At 32.4% G+C, this 18,514-nt stretch overlaps 1 protein-coding gene across 3 annotated transcripts in view; it reads left to right on the forward strand.

The window, feature by feature from the left end:
* Positions 1-18,514, forward strand: part of kug (FAT atypical cadherin kugelei) — a 150,565-nt gene that overhangs the window by 34,914 nt on the left and 97,137 nt on the right. For all 3 annotated transcript variants that reach the window (XM_070652483.1, XM_070652485.1, XM_070652484.1), the window contains exons 2-9: positions 1,646-2,709; positions 8,619-9,266; positions 9,364-9,732; positions 9,888-10,035; positions 11,280-11,924; positions 14,407-15,221; positions 16,066-16,284; positions 16,628-16,734. In XM_070652483.1, coding sequence (XP_070508584.1) covers positions 1,704-2,709; positions 8,619-9,266; positions 9,364-9,732; positions 9,888-10,035; positions 11,280-11,924; positions 14,407-15,221; positions 16,066-16,284; positions 16,628-16,734 — 3,957 coding nt within the window. In that variant the 5' untranslated portion in view covers positions 1,646-1,703. The remainder of the gene's footprint in view (positions 1-1,645; positions 2,710-8,618; positions 9,267-9,363; positions 9,733-9,887; positions 10,036-11,279; positions 11,925-14,406; positions 15,222-16,065; positions 16,285-16,627; positions 16,735-18,514) is intronic.

An 18,514-nucleotide genomic window follows, 5' to 3' on the forward strand; every position in this document is an offset into this window, starting at 1 on the left:
ACAGAATTTGAATTTCAAATTTGATGGCTTGATCCACTGTCAATTATTCTTAAATTCTTTTTTTTACAAAACGATTTTTTAAATCAAAAAATCAATAGAATTTATGAATCTTATTATTTTTGAGTTTTACGACAATATGCAGACGCTCACTCAATGCTCAGAATCCCTCAAAATATATTTACATGCTATAATATTTATACAAAATATGTTTAATGATACAAAATATTGTATGGTCGATTGTAATTTGTATGACAGAATCTATGTATTCTGGTCTATGTATTTGACATTCTAAACCAGTCCTGTCCAAAATTTTTTGTGCCATGGTACATCTTGGTGATAAACCCGAAGGCGACCGAAACTGCAAACGGCATCCAGTTCATTCAGTATCCAAAAATGATGACGTTCTAGTGTACCGCTGCACACAGTTTGGACAACACTTCTCTAAACCAATTATGAAATGCAAATTAACTATGTATTTCGCCATATTTTGGTCGTTAATCTAGTCCTGTTTGCTTTCGTTGAATGTATTGGGCTCGAATATGATAGACTGTTACCATTTTTGTTCTGATTGTGTGGCTGCTACCGTTTAGGCTGTGTTGCTTGTACAGACTTTTAATCCATTCTTGGGCTTGTTAAGATGCACAGGCCTGCAGTTTTTTCCAATTATGGATCTATGCGCATCCAATTTTGGGAAACCCTAATCCATTCTATCACTACATATTACGGCACAGTGCACGGTCGTCAGTGGTACATTTAATGGTAACATGGATTATCGTGAGAAATATGTACTTGACATTAGGTCACCATACATCGTGATATAATTCGTAATATCAATGGAGTATTGGTTCACAGAACATACCTGAGTGAACGAAAATACGCTAGAACTAGTCATCAACTGGACATTAACTTGCCATCAACTAGTTATAACGTATTTTTGTCCACTCGAGATAGTTTGAGTAGCAATGTTAAATTATCAAATTACCTCTTAACATGATGTACTTCCTCTAAACTGAATTTGACTCATTTGATCTCAAAAAACGCGTTAAATCTCGACAATCGCATCTAAACTCGACAAACTGACAATCACACTAACTCCAACATTCGCAAAAAATTGGACAATTGCCGAAAGTGAAAACACAGATTTTTTTTCGATCCGACTGGCTTGCTTGACTTTTTTTTGGACATAATTTAATAAAACAATAAAATAACTTCCCACTGGCATCATAATAAAAACGAATGAAAGATGTTACATTGAGTAAAAAAAAAGGAGAAATCAAAACACATAAATAAAATAAATATATATAAAAGTGAAATGGAGAGATGTAGATGTAGATGGAGAGATATAAGAGTTGTGGTCATTTTTGTGTTTTTTTGACAGCGATGAAATTTAATATTGCCATCCAATTGTCATGTATATTTATTGAACAAATTTTGTTATTTTACTCTTTTGGAACTCAGCCTTATGCTGTCCCTTTTATTTCAGTCAGTTCCTAACTGGAAGCAATAACAACAACAAAGTCCTTTTTCATATTTTTTATTCCTATCCTTTCTCCCACACTTTGCTTATTCGACGATATTACATTCCACTTTCATCATACATATTATATTCATACCCTTATCCTTATTCTTTATTCTCTTCCAATAGATTGATTCGAGGAATGTGAATAAAATAATATGAGATAGCCAAATCTGAAAGAAAACAAATGGCCCTTAAGGTGGGCTCATGCTCGTCAAACATCCCCGGATGGCGAGGGCTCTTATCAATTTTACTACTGTTGACAACCTTTACAAGTCATTATTGTGCAGAGAGCTATTCAAACTATATAAACATTGATGATGATGAAGATAGTAGCACTGCCACAACACTTGCCTCATCGATTGGCAATAATTTCAATGCCATTGTACTTCCGACAACAAGAACAACACCAGCTGCATTGGCACATACAACATCATTGTTATCGCATACATCAATCAAATTTTCATCTCCTATACCAGGGAGCATTAGTGCATCAAATGATGAAGATGATGATGTGACATCAATAGCGGAATCATCAACGACATCGTCATCATCAGCGCTACCAACATTTTTATCTTCCTCATTATCATCAATATCATCATCGTCGGAGCAGCAAAATCATCAACATAGTAGCAGTAGTGAAGCCAATGAAATTCCATATCAATTTAAATTTGCACATCCAATATATAATGTCACAATACCCGAAAATAGTGTACAAAAAACATTTGCCATTCAACCATATAGTGATAAGGAACGAATGGGTATTCAATTATACGAAACTAGTAATAATAGTAAAGAGGATGAGTTAAGATCAATGCATCATATCGATGTAAAATATCAAATTGTTGGTGGTGATAAAAATAAAATTTTTAAGGCTGAAGAACGTATTGTTGGTGATTTTGCATTCCTAACAATTCGTACTCGCACAAACAATATAGTATTAAATCGCGAGAAAGGCGATAATTATCGATTGCGAATAAAAGCAACAATAACACGTAGTAGTAGAATAGGAACAAAGAAAAGGACGATACAGGAAGCTGAAACGCTTGTCGATGTTAAAGTTCTCGATAAAAATGATCTCTCTCCATTATTTTATCCTACAAAATATTCCATTACAATAACAGACGATACGCCACTTCATCAAAGTATTCTCCGTGTTACAGCAGAAGATGCTGATGTGGGAATTAATGGAGGTAAGTTTTTTTTTCTTATTCCTTGTTGTAGCAATATTTTTCAGCTATTCAAGTTTTAAATTGAAATTGAAAATCCCATTTCTGCAATGTTATGCATTTTTGCGCAACTAGTACAATGCTGAAATTTATATTTTATAAGGTGTCAAGTAATTAAAAGTTTTCAAGATATTTTCCAGTGAGTTATTACTATAAAAGCAGATTGGATAGTCTGATAAACCAAACTACAGAAGATTTATCTTGTGATTTTCGTGAATATTTTACTATTTTCTTGCACACGGATAGTAATTAATTTAAATGAATTGAACGTAAACATCATGCCCGTTACTAAATGCACCAGTAATTTACGAGTCTTGTCTGTCTTTACCAATGCTGGAAAATAGAAATGAAATGCAATTAAATGTTATTTATTTTTAGTAATTCGAACTTTTGAGGTTCAAAATTTTGGATTTTCGAAATTTCGAGGTTCAAACTTTTCGTATTTCGAAATTTCGGAGTTTAATATTGGTCACTTTTTGTCATAATTTAAACTTTTTAGGCTCAAAAATTTCACATTTCGAAATTTCAAAGTTCAAAATTTTAAAAAAACGTTCGTTAAAGTTCAATTTTTCCCAGAGAATTTGTTTACTTTTGAGTAAGAATTGTGTGTGTGAAGTACGTCGGTCCATGTTCGAATTTCGAACTGAAACTTCGCATGTTTAAAGACACTTTTACGACACTTTTCGACAACAAATTAGTTTTTTCGACACCCCGTAGTTTTCGAGATATGGAGTGGTCAATTTTGGGCAAAAAGGCAGGCGTACTTCACGTTTTAAGTCGGTCTTTTTTCTAAATAACAATTATTACTGACATGTTATATATCAAAATAATAGTAAATTTTACGACTATTTTCGACACGTAAACAGAATATTAATAGGATGTCCTGTTGCAGAGTTATGGCCTGTCAAGTGACTAGGCAGACTCACAAGGTCCACTCAGAACATTTTTCATCGACACTTTTCGACACAATTTTTAATTAACTTCTGTTATTACTTTTCTATTGTAATTTAGTCTAACTAATTCGAATCCGAAGAGATCTTTTCAATCGGACCATTGGTCGATGAGTTATAGCCTGTCAAGTGACTAGGCAGACTCACAAGGTCCACTCAGAACATTTTTTATCGACACTTTTCGACACAATTTTTAATTAACTTCTGTTATTACTTTTCTATTGTAATTTGGTCTAACTAATTTAAATTCGAAGAGATTTTCAAAATTCGATTATTAGTTGTCGAGATATGGCTTAGTAAGTTCTGATTAATACATCACACCGACGTACCAAGAAATTTTTAAGAAGATTTTTTTTTGAGCTCAAAAATCTTAATTCAAAAGTTTTTCAATAATTTATATGATTAAGGATATTAAAATATATTTATGACTAAGCGGTGTAAGTCAAATTTCGGAAAATTTTGTTTTAGCGAGCCCTATACCCCTAAAGACCCCCTTCTGGGTACGCCCCTAGACTTAGACACAAATTTTTAAGTGTTATTTTACATTCATAAGTATTTTAAATTTTCCGATTTATATTTTTTCTGTTCAAAATTAATTTTCTAAAATTTTTCAAAATAATTTGTTGAAAATTGAGATTTGAATCTCAGTTGTTATTGTTATTTTTGGGCAAAATTGGCAAAAATTATCTCAGGTAATTCTTGTTTTCAAACTTTTACAAGAAAAATCAAAACTATAATTCCATTTTTCTAAATATTATTTTGTTTAAAAAAAAAGCAAAGTTTTGAAGATTGTCAAATTAGGATTGATTTGTTAATTATTTTTCGTTTTTGTAATAATGAATAAAAATTTTTTTTCCTTAGAAAAATTTTCAAATTTTGCCCAAAAATAACAATAACAACTGAGATTCAAATCTCAATTTTCAACAAATTATTTTGAAAAATTTTAGAAAATTAATTTTGAACAGAAAAAATATAAATCGGAAAATTTAAAATACTTATGAATGTAAAATAACACTTAAAAATTTGTGTCTAAGTCTAGGGGCGTACCCAGAAGGGGGTCTTTAGGGGTATAGGGCTCGCTAAAACAAAATTTTCCGAAATTTGACTTACACCGCTTAGTCATAAATATATTTTAATATCCTTAATCATATAAATTATTGAAAAACTTTTGAATTAAGATTTTTGAGCTCAAAAAAAAATCTTCTTAAAAATTTCTTGGTACGTCGGTGTGATGTATTAATCAGAACTTACTAAGCCATATCTCGACAACTAATAATCGAATTTTGAAAATCTCTTCGAATTTAAATTAGTTAGACCAAATTACAATAGAAAAGTAATAACAGAAGTTAATTAAAAATTGTGTCGAAAAGTGTCGATAAAAAATGTTCTGAGTGGACCTTGTGAGTCTGCCTAGTCACTTGACAGGCTATAACTCATCGACCAATGGTCCGATTGAAAAGATCTCTTCGGATTTGGATTTGTTAGATCAAATTACAATAGAAAAGTAATAACAGAAGTTAATTAAAAATTGTGTCGAAAAGTGTCGATAAAAAATGTTCTGAGTGGACCTTGTGAGTCTGCCTAGTCACTTGACAGGCCATAACTCTGCAACAGGACATCCTATTAAAATTCTGTTTACGTGTCGAAAATAGTCGTAAAATTTACTATTATTTTGATATATAACATGTCAGTAATAATTGTTATTTAGAAAAAAGACCGACTTAAAACGTGAAGTACGCCTGCCTTTTTGCCCAAAATTGACCACTCCATATCTCGAAAACTACGGGGTGTCGAAAAAACTAATTTGTTGTCGAAAAGTGTCGTAAAAGTGTCTTTAAACATGCGAAGTTTCAGTTCGAAATTCGAACATGGACCGACGTACTTCACACACACGTAAGAATTGCTTTTACGTCAGTCTTGATTTACATCTTTCTATTTACCGATATTGGCATGTAGGACGTTATCTAAATTACTCTTGACAGCATAATCTCTAATCCTACTACCGGAGTAACTAATCCACAATCGAGCTTAATTTTCGCTTGAACATTTGATAAAATCAATAAAGAGGAAAAGCCTGAAAACTTGACGAATAAATTTAGAAAATCTAAAAAAAAACAGATAAAACAAACCAGAAAGATAATAATTTAGACATTTTCAAAGCTTCCAGCACAGTAAATTCTACGAATTTCATCTAAAAAACTTCCTTATTTTGAAGCATGAAATTTTTTCTTAAATATTTATCTTCAATCTCTGTTTCTAAGAAAATTAAAGCACGTGGAATAAAGCTAAACAATGAATTACGCGAAAATATTATTATGTTTCAAAAACAAAGCAGCAAAAATTTTCCTTCCGCACATGCAAGCTTAGCATCTTCAACATCAATTGTTTTCGTTTACACCTCAACATATTTCGGTGCTTCAATAGATTTCGTGTTAGACTTATTAATTTTCTTGAATCAATTTCCATTAACAATATATACATTTATTAATTAATAATTCATTAAATTATTGAGTGCTTATTTGTTCTTCAGTGGCACTTTTGTACGTAGGTTCTTCTCATTATTGATTTATTTAAGGACAAAAACTTTTGTTTAAGCCTTAATATTAGAAATATTAATGGGTTTTGAATAAAAAGACCTTGTATTAAGTTGATTGAAAGCTTTTTTATTGGATATGGGATCATTCATGAATAATGTCTATTTATAGACTGTTCTGAGCTTATCGACTAGCTGTATGTCTAGTTTGGGAACAATTCTGATGAAAAAAAGATTCAATAACGTTGAAAATATCTTAACGGTCATTTAATATTCAAATTGTATTTGATAGTTCAATTAGTTGATTCTCCCCTTTCATAGTTGTTGACCCCTTCACGTAAACATTTAGTCAATTTTTGAACTCCGAAGAATAAACATCATATTTACTTAAATCCATTAGGAAGTTCTTTAATTATTTTTATTAATAAGTGTTGTTGTTGTTCTATCTCCTCAACACACATGAATTTCAAATGAACTTTGAACTCCGTGTAGCATAGAAATAGATTCTTATCGCCCGAAGAAGACCAGCAATATTGAATAATAAAAAGGACATGTTTAAAGAGGATCACATCTCACTTGCATTTCTACTCTTTTTTTATTGACGTTTTAATTTAAAAGAGAATGCCTTAAAGCATCATTACCATGACTACAATGTCATGAATTTACTTTGTAATCAAAAACTTCAATTGATTGTTGCCGGAAGTTCAGAACTCCTTTTTAATAAACTTGAAAGCAAATACCTACTTTTGAGAATTTTTTCATCGTTTGGAATTTAAAGATATAAAAAATATGTCAAAAGTATTTACGGAAGTTGAATGACATTCTTAATGTCTTGAGTATCTGAATCTATTGAAGAATCTTGGGAGCGCAAAATTTATTACTTTGTAATAAAACCCACTTTTAAAGAATTTAAGAATGGAATTTGAGATTAATTAATTTTATCCTTGATTTTATCAAGTGGTTTCTGCTGAACATTATTTAGCATTTTTGATCGCTTTAAATTGATAAAGAAGAAAAATATTTGAGAAAATTATCAAATTTCAGTAGAATTTCCTTGAACTCTAAAGAAGATCTAAGGCATGTTGCTATTGAGTATGAGGGATGGGGTTGTACGAAGAATATCTCAAATTTATGATTGTTGCTATCTACAAGCTATCTATAAACAAAACGTCATTATTATTAATATGCTGAATAATAATATTAATGTGATCCTTTCGGCACATATTCAAATGCTGCTACTACGGTGACAAGGCTGCAGGATGCTTAGAACCTAGTGGCAGTGTAACTTGGTTAAAACAACCAAACTTGCCAAGTGGCTGTCACTTGGTAGTGAACCCTAACAGGCAGAGAAGACCGCTTTTTGGTATCGTTGAAGTCTTTTTGTACCATACAATCATGCTTAATGCCTGTAAGGGTATACTGCCAAAGTATACTGCAGCTACGTCGCTATGATGGCAACATTTCAATAAGTACCGATCGGGAGATAATCCCTAGCAACACATACATATCTATTTATCAAACATAGGAAGCTACATGCATTTATGTCACTCTAGAATGCATATCAACTATCCTTAAAGCAAAAGTCGAGTTTAATCAAAAATTGACTTGAGTCGACTCGACTGTTAACAAAACCTGAATCAACTAAAATTGATGTGACTGAATACAAAATCCGAGTCGATCTGAGTCGACCTGACTCAAAATCCAAATCGTCTTCAGTTAACTTGACTCCATACAACATCCGAGTCGACTTACTACTTACGTATTGCAACCATCGTGTCTGGAGCTTAGGTTATAACAGGAGGCTTTCCACCTGACTAGGTTGCAGGATCTGTCATATAGTTTGTACAAATTCGAATCGACTTCGAGCCTGACCAGATGGAGTCGAGTCGATTCAAGTCAATTTTTCCATACAAAACCCGAGTCTATGTCGAGCTCTGACTTGATGGAGTCGAGTTGACTAACATCCATTTTTCCATACAAACTCCGAGATGACTTCGAGCCTGACTAGAAGGAGCCGGGTCGACTAAAATCAATATTTCCATGCATAATCAAAATCAACTTCGGGTATTACCAGATGGAATCGATTCGACTCAATTGCATCTCCCCATACAATATCCAAGTCAACTACAAGATCAAAGTCTTAAATTGCCCTAGACAAATCTTTAAACATTTTCCTTACTAAAAATCACAAGATACATATTTCCTAAACAACATAATAATAATAAAAAAATTCTAGTAATTCGAGTCTGAATGTAAAGCATTTCATTCACAATATGTAAGCAAAAAATCCAGCATTTATACTGAGATGCCTTTTTGTATTTTACAAAGCATATTGTCAATTTTAAAGATAGAAAAAACTAATTCAATATCTTTTCTTGTATATTCAACAGAAATCTATTATAGTTTATTAAATGAGACTGAACAATTTGCGATACATCCGAGCAGCGGAGTGTTGACATTAACTAGATCTCTTGCAACAAGCGGGAGTACATACTATCAATTGACAGTTTTGGCAACAGACAGAGCGTCACTTTTATCGAATAATGTAAATAGTAATTTTAAGAGTAATCATTATAGCACAGCAAGTAAGGCATCAGTTGAAATTTTTGTACAACATACAAATTTACATGCACCAGAAATCTATGTGCAAGCATTAAATGAGATTGTAGAGAATTCAAATGCAAATATTTATGGAATTGTGCGGGTAGAGGATCGTGATTCAGGTGTTCATGGTGAAATAAAATCACTTGAGATTGTTGATGGAGATCCGGATGGACATTTTCGTATAAAGCCATCACTAAATGCTGGTGAATTTGTTATCGAAATACATAAGCTTCTGGATAGAGAGACGACACCAGCAGGCTATAATTTGACATTACGTGCCGTTGATAAAGGCGTGCCACCAAAAGATAGTTATAAGCGTGTACCAGTACGACTACTTGATTATAATGATAATTATCCAATTTTTAATAAAGAATTATATGAGATATCAGTGCCTGAAGTAGCTCCAATAAATACACCAGTGATACGACTTAAAGGTAACGTCATTTACAATTTATTCCCATTTTTTGTTCTATGTTCCAATTTTTTTTTATGCTGCTTCCCTCCAATATCCAATGCGGAAAAAATTCACAGTAAGCGATCGTGATGCTGGCAAAAATGGACAAGTTCTTATTTATATAGTCGGAGGAAATGAAAATGGTGAATTTAAAATAAATCCTGAAAGTGGGATGCTGTACACAAATGCCATACTAGATGCCGAAAAAAAGCCTTTTTATACATTAACAGTATCAGCCATAGATCAAGGTAATACGGGAACGAGAAAGCAATCGTCAGCAAAAGTAAAAATCAATATTGAGGATAGGAATGATGAGAATCCTGTATTTGAGACACCAACAATGACAGTATGGGTTGATGAAAATGAGCCAGCTGGTACAATTGTAGCAAAAGTGAAGGCTACTGATGCCGATAGTAATGATAATGCATACATTTCATATTCTATAGGTAAGTAAATAATCATTAATTTCCATTATTATGTTTATGATATTACAAATATTAATAAATTATCCATTAATCACAATCTCCTTCTACCATACACGCACGCCTGCTTTATATTATTTATATGATATATACTAATACTGTACATATCCTATTCACAGCTAATTTAAATTTGAGTGGCGACTTACCATTCGACATTGACCATTTTTCGGGTGCTGTTCGTACGACAAAATTACTCGATTATGAGACAATGCGTAGAGAATATGTGCTCCAAATACGAGCAAGTGATTGGGGTATACCATATAGGAGGTAAGTGCGATGACTCTTTTTTTTAACCACTTTTAATTGAATTTTCAAATATTTATAGAAAATGTATAATTAAGGGTGGGGGGAGCTTTTTTCGATATAAACTTCATATTTAGATATGCACAAAAGATGCTTCACATCAGTGGATACGATTCATAATTGAACAATCTGTGATGTTCTTTAACACCAGTGGTGGACAACCTGTGTGATCTTTGGATTTCAGACTCCAGTGGAGGAGCCTCCACATTGAAGTCCTGCCAACTCTGATTTGGAATACAATGAACCACATGGTGAAATGGAGCCAGTGGCCTAAATAGTAGAGCTTTGCCTTACATTCCAATGGTCCTGGGTTCAATTCCCAGGTCATGTCAAATTTTCGAAGCTCTTTTTCCATTTAACATTAATAATTTAAGGGTGGAGTTTTGAAGTCTTTTTTGGCACATAATGTGTCTCTACTGCTAGGCATACAACGATATACTAGTATTTGAATGACTTTCCTTACGAAATCTTGCTCAAACGAGTTGTAACTAGGTTCATTGCAGGGTACATCAGGTCTTATGACGTACTCGTGTCTTTGAAATGTGCAGAGCTTGCAAGTAGTTCTACTTACTTACTTTGCTGGCCGTACAGATCAACTGTAATCCATGGCCTCCCTCAGATGTCGCCTAAAGCTGGTTCTATCGCCTGGTTTTCTGTTAATAGTTCGGATCCACTATAAAGTGTAGGCCTAAAGGGTGTGGTACAACAAATTTAAATCGCAGTGACTCAAGCACATAAGGCGGGGCACTTCAAGCATTATATAAAAGAACCCATGAGCGGTTCTGTTTGATCCTAACCATCAAGGTGTTACTTACTTCCTAACTTCCTTGGCTGGGGCACACGATTGCCCATTGCCGCGTTTAAAGAACATTTGTAGACAGCTTCATCTTTCGATAACTTCTGCCAACTTGAGATATTGAGAACTCTAGCGTCCTTACCAAACAATCCAGGAAACTTTCGGTGTTACTCTTGACCATCAAGGTGCGCCACATAAAATAAAAGGTTGCCCACCACTGCTCTACACACGCACAAAAGACTGTTTTGCCTTCAATCCTTAGCATATACTCAAAAGAGTAAATAGAGTCATTGATTCGAAAAAAGCTAACCTCCACGTTTGAACTCTTTTTAATTTTTAATTAATTATTCACGTAATATGCTGATTTGATTTTTCAATTTTGCTTTGTTATCATCATCATCCACATATATAGGCAAACAGAAATGAAATTATACATAAAATTGCGAAACATAAATGATCATCGACCGCAATTTGAGCGTATAGATTGTGTAGGTCAAATACCACGTCATTTACCAATCGGCTCAGAACTGATAAAGCTCTCAGCAATTGACTTTGATGCAGGCGATTTAATCAGTTATCGTATCGTGTCAGGCAACGAGGATGGATGCTTTAATTTAGATTCAGCAAGTGGCCTTATTTCACTCGGATGTGATCTAGAAGATGTCGGTGTTGACAAGCGTGAGGTGAACGTTACAGCAACGGATGGCACACACTTTGCTGATACAATAAGAATACAAATTAATTTATTGCAAACATCATACAGCAGTACGAGTAGACGTAATGAAAATTATCATGGTAATTTTGAGTGCAGAACAACAGACGTTGCACGTCGATGGACTGAAGTACATGCATTATCAGAAAAGAATAATTCACCAAAACGTAATAGTGGAAATGATGATTTTGTTATGATGCCTAGTCGATATGGCGAAAACATACATTCGCCTGAATTTGTCAATTTTCCCACCGAGATAAAAGTCAATGAAACGGTACCATTGGGAACAACAATTGCATGGATAAAATCACGAGATGCTGATCTCGGCTTTAATGGTGCTAGAGTGTAAATATCGACACATACCAAAAAAAAAAAATATGCTCACTGGAAAATTTATTTGCTTTCATTTGCTCACAATCTCTTCTATCGGTTATTTGTATCCTTGTGTATGACTGCATGTATCTACATACAAAGCATATACGTACGTTGTTAATGGTGATAATCATCATTATCATCATGATGATTATTTGGGATTTTTGCAGAACTGAAAAAAAAAAGCATATATTCATTGAGTAGTGACTGTAGTGTGAACGGTGATGTGAAAATTTGCGGTTAAATTTTATATCAAAATTAAATTCTTTTTTTTTTCACTCATCTCTCTTCTGCTTTTCACACTCAACACTCAACACTTTTATAGATGCATCAGCAACAGTGGCTGACAGAGTTCGTGAAGATCGAAAAAATCTTTGGTTTTCCAAAATCATTTTTTTTTGTGATCTCAAAAAATCATGATTTTTTCGATCTTACGTAAATCATTACGTATGATTTTTTTACGTAACGAAGATCATTTTCAAAATGATCTTTTCTACGTAAAATCATTTTGTTTACAAATTATGTTAATGAACAACTATGTTCATTAGTACATTATTACTTAACATGATTTGTTTCTACAGCATTTTTAGATGATTATCAAGTCATTTTAAATCTATTTACACTACTTTAAGTACTAAAATTAGCTGAATTTTCATTCAAAGTGATATGCTCTGGATCATATTTTTAGTTAAATTAATCGCTTAAAAAGGTTTGATTCAATTTAAAATGACTTGATAATCATCTGAAATCTCTATCTAGAATTTATTTACACGGTTTTAGGTGCTTAATGTAACTAAATATATGATCCAGAGCATATTACTTTGAATGAAAATTCAGCTAATTTTAGTACTTAAAGTAGTGTAAATAGATTCAAAATGACTTAATAATCATCTAAAAATGCTATAGTGTTTCTATAGATAGTTTTTGATTTGTTTAATCATGTTAAGTAATGAGCATAGTTGTTCATTAACATAATTTGTAAACAAAATGATTTTACGTAGAAAAGATCATTTTGAAAATGATCTTCGTTACGTAAAAAAATCATACGTAATGATTTACGTAAGATCGAAAAAATCATGATTTTTTGAGATCACAAAAAAAAATGATTTTGGAAAATCAAAGATTTTTTCGATCTTCACGAACTCTGGTGGCTGATGAGAAAAAAAAAAATAAGTAAACACATGTGAATGTGTGAAAATTGCAATTTATTTTATAAAATACATTACCAAATACTATTTGTGTACAGTCATATAGAAGAAAAACTAGTATAAATCTCGTTATTGGTTTAACTCTAACGTCGCTTTTTGTTGCATTTTTCAAATGGGTAAAGTCAATTTTATCCACGTTTTGTCCGACTTCCTATTTATTACTTAAAAATTCTTCTAATTTGATTTTATTTACGTTAAATTACGTACGTAAAAGACTTCCGTAAAATTATGTATGTGAGTGACTTACGTAAAATTACGTACGCATACGACTTACGTAAATTTAAGTACGTGTATAAACTTACGTAAAAATACGCATGTGACTTTCATAAAATTACATATGTGAGTAATTCACGTAAAATTAAGTAAGAAAATGACTTACATAAAATTACATGCGTGCTTAACTTATGTAAAATTACGTAGTTATGTGAGTTACGTAAATTACTTGCGTAAGATTTACGTAAAATTACGTAAATTATGCGTACGTAATTGACTTACGTAAATTTTGCGTACGTAATTGACTTACGTAAACTTTACGTATGTAATTGACTTACGTAAAATTCACGTACGTAATTGACTTACGTAATATTTACGTACGTAAATGACTTGCGTAAAATTCACTTGCGCATGTGACTTAAGTAAAATTTACGTACGTATATGATTTATGTAAAATTACGTACGTATTAGATTAACGTAAAATAACGTACGTAGTCGAAAATAATGCAATTTTTAGTTATGATGAAATCTTAACTGGATCAAAATGAGGAATTTCATGAATTGTGGGGGAAGACACAAACTAGATAAGGCAGTGAATAATACTTTTTAACCAAATTTTCAATTATTAAATTCAGCATTATTTGCTGAATTTTGAATTAAATGTGCTAAATGCGCTTTCATCATCCACAAATGACCAAAAATCCTTACTACTATGCTTTTTTCTCTCAACTAAGAGCGAATGAGTTAGTGTAGAAAAGAGGCGAACGAATTCACATTTTATAGAGATGTTTGCTGAAAATTGCTGCAGCAAAAGAAAGAAAAAAAAGGAAGAAGAAGAAAAACACCCACAAATTTTCTTTCAAGTCCAAGCAACCGTAACATGAGATGAGATGAATAGCAAATATTTTTTCTCAAGCAATTCGGTATCTTTTTTTTTTTTTATAGCAAATTGAAATTTTCAATTTTTTTTTCTCATTCTCTCCTTTTTCTGTTCATTTTCTGCATTCTTTCCTCATCTAATATCAACCAAATAGCTATGGCATATCCGATGGTGACAATGATTCTTTATTTAGAATTGATTTGGAAACTGGTGAATTGAAAGTTATTGGCTTCTTGGATCGTGAGAAGGAGAGTGAATATCTATTGAACGTGACAGTTTATGATTTGGGTAAGCCACAAAAATCTGTTTCGCGTTTGCTACCAATAACCGTATTAGATGAGAATGACTGTTATCCAATATTTGAGAAATCACTTGCGAGTTTACATGTTTCGGAGAATGCTCGCAACGGCACAATTATCTTTCGCTTCAATGCAATCGATAAAGATGAAGGATTAAATGGTAAAGTTACATACAGTCTTGTCACCGAGACATCACAATTTACAATCGACCGTGAAACTGGTGTTCTGTCAATTTCTGCACCATTGGATCGTGAAAAACAAGATTTGTATGAATTGCGTGTACGAGCTACGGATGGAGGTGACAAGGGCGCAACTGATAGTGATTTTCCATCGCTCTCATCCGAGGCACTAATACAAATTAAAATTGATGACTTTAATGATTGTATACCAGAATTTCATTTGACTGACTATAATGTTCGTATACGAGAAGATGTTCCCATAGGCGCAGTTGTTGCGACAGTCACGGCAAATGATTTAGATGAAGGAAATAATGGAGAAGTTTTATATGCATTTGGCGAGGGAATTGGAGCAAGTGGAGAGGGATTCTTTAAGATTGATAAATATACGGGCACAATTCGTACAGCAAAGCAGCTTGATTTTGAGGAACGACAAATACATAGTTTGGTTATAGTTGCAGTCGATAAGGGACTACCATCACTATCGAGTTCAAGTAAGTTTCATTTTCATGTACGTTAAATTGTTTATTCCCATCAGCAGTTAGTTGATTCCGTTCGAATAAGCTTTGAGTGTTTAAAATTTAATCAGTATTTAGTCTGTGAACTTATTCATGGCTCTTATTTCCGTTATGAAAAATTCAAAATCAATTTTAACTTTATATTTTCATCTTGAAGAAAAGTTTGAATTTAAATTTTCCGTTATTAAGAAAGTTCAAAAATTTTTGAACTTCAAAAATCCACCCTGAAGAAAAGTTTGAATTTAAAATTTCCGTTACGAAAAAATTCAAATGATTTTGAACTTGAAATATTCACCATGAAGAAAAATATGAATTTAAAATTTCCGTTAAGACAAAATTCAAAAAATTTAAACTTAAAATTTTAAAAATTAAGCAAAATTTGAATTAAAAATTTCCGTTAAGACAAAATTCAACAAATTTTGAACTTGAAATTTCCAACTTGAAGAAAAATTTGGATTGAAAATTTCCGTTACAAAAAAATTCAAAAATTTTTGAACTTGAAATTTTCACTATAAAGATAAATTTAAATTTAAAATTTCCGTTACAAAAAAAAAGTTCAAAAGTTTTGTCAAATTTCACGTGATAAGTTTAAAGCAATGATTGAATTAAAAGTGTCAAACTGACCTTCCGCCTACATAGACATTACGTAAAATTTAATTAATAGCACTCCATGAATAAAAAAAAAAGAGAATTGCACGTAATGTATAGTTTATATGAAAATTACATTAGTTTAATTACCCATAAAATTACCCATACATTCATTTTATTTCCTACCTTTTCTTTCGATGCAATATATCCATTTCATTTAAATTATTTTCAGCATCACTTATTGTGGAAGTGATTGATGTCAACGAGAATCGCTTTGCTCCGCAATTTGAAGAATTTGTACTAATGGGATCATTAAAAGAAAATCAAAATCCAGGCACACAAGTCATGAAAGTCATTGCAAAAGACATTGATATTCCGGGACCTGATTCACGTGTCTCATATTCAACAATCAAAGGAGACGGTCTCGGGCTTTTCGCTATCGATAATGAAGGTAATTTTCAAAAAACCAATTGAACCATAAAAATATTTTCCCTTCACTTGCTTCCTTCCTCCATTCTCGCTTCGTTTTGTACGTTGGCATCTGATGATTTTTGCCTCAATTTTTTTTGATACTTATTAATTTATATCCTTACTGTGTGTACTCCTCTGTGCAGACGAATAAAAAAAATATATAAAAAATAAAGTAAGAAGGAAGGAATGAAAGACGAGACGACGAGGAGGGAAATAAATGAGCAATTAAAATTATTTAACGTTTAAATTGATTCATGCTGATTTAATTAACATTTTAAACATATTTTTTTTTTATTCTCATCCCCAAAAAAAAACAAATACAGGAAATATCCGAAGCATGGTAAAGTTTGATGCTGAGGTTAAATCACATTATTGGTTAACAGTTTGTGCACAGGATCATGGCATTGTTCCATTACATTCTTGCTGTGAGGTATGTACATGCTTTATATACTAATGCTGCTTTTGATGCTCAAAATATTTTATGTTGTGGGATTTCTCCCCCCTCCCCCTTACCCCCACTACCACCTCTGAATCCTTATTTTTGCTGTGCCCGTTCACATTGAAAAATGAAAATATTTTCATTTAATGTGTCTCTTTTGCCTCCATACCTTATACTACTAATTCGAAATTTTCAAACCTCCACCACAGCACTAACTCCTCTCGGCAATTTTCCCCGGCTTGCTTTCTTTTGAAAATGAAAAATAGAAAGATTGGGGATGCTGAAGTGAAAAAAGTTTGCCTTTATATTATTTGTTTTGTGAGTTTGAGCTTTTGAAATCATTTTGGATGGCTTGCTTAGTTTGTTGCATGGATGAATGCATTCTCGGAAATTTGGCCCACATGCTGATGCATTGTCAATGTTATGAATATTTTTTCTGCGCCAAAAATTGAGTTAGTGCTGATATTTCGTAGAATGGAATCTGGGGGTCAATTTATGTACTCGAACAGACATGATGCTATGTCATTTGGACATGTCAGACATGGTTATTGTCTGTTTGAAGTATACGCAATTCTGCAAGTATAATAGTAAGGCTTCTGTGTCCGAGCGGCTAGGCAACAGACTGTCCGTTTATTTATTTCATTAATTTGTAAGTGCGTGGGTTCAATTCCCACCAGAAGCCAATATTATAATGTTGCCAATATAACAGGAATTCGCAATACATTGCAAAAACATGTGTAGGACAACACATTGCTTACAATAGCCTTGAAATAGGCTAAAAAACAATTTTATTGTCTTTGAACTTCAATCTTTATTAACATCTGTCAGTAGTCTGCGCTCTAGCATTCATCTGTTGACCTTTTCACTTGTTTGCTATTTCAAGTCATATTTTTAGCACTGATGGAACTCCATAGACTTTTTAGTGCTATGTTTATGCATTGCTTTGACAGATTTACAGTTCTTAGATCGACCTGAAAGCTTCTATCCCAACGATGCTTCTCTTATTTATCTGTTTACTTCTTATATCATTAAATTCAATATTATATTAAAACGGAAGGGAAACCCCAAGAAAGGAGATGTAATAAAAAGAGAAGAAATAATGGCAGTAGAAGAACAACATTTTTTTTATGTCAAAAATTGAAAGAATTATGATTTATTCAATTTATGTTCGCTCTGTGCTGAGACAAGGAAAGTTTTTTCCAGCTTCTCTTCTCTTTCGCAAGCAATTTTTTGGTGTACGCGACCCTGTCATAAAAAGTCATTTGGTGGCTAAAAAGTTAAGGCGTGAGGGAAAAGACAGAGCATATTTTGTGGATGTATTCATTCAAAGCAACAGAAAAGAATGAGAATCAATTGGAATAGTGAATAAGGAGGAACAAGAAAGAAGTAAAAGTTTTTGCCATATTGAATTATTTACAAAAATTGCATTTTTAGCACATTTTTTTTCATATTGTGGATGATGCGGTTTGTTGTTTACTCTGATTGGCAGGTTGCCTAGATCTAGAGATATCAACAAAATTGGTAATTTCGGTTATATTGCTTTTCTTTCAAAACTTTGCTTACCGAATATTTATGGAAATCGAAAGTTTATTGGATGCTGGTAAACAGCAATTTTCTGATCATCTTAGAATTCATATTGAAATGTCGTTGTAAATATTTGATTAGATTTTATGAATTTATGCTACATATGCAGAGATTGCTGAATTTAAAGAGATTTTATTGCTATTTTGTCTGTAAAATTGAATTTTACATCTCAAAAACCGTTATAATT

The sequence above is a fragment of the Chironomus tepperi genome, unplaced genomic scaffold, assembly GCF_022539635.2.
Source record: "Chironomus tepperi strain 1889 unplaced genomic scaffold, CSIRO-AGI_Ctep_v1 contig_48, whole genome shotgun sequence".
Lineage (NCBI taxonomy): Eukaryota > Metazoa > Arthropoda > Insecta > Diptera > Chironomidae > Chironomus > Chironomus tepperi.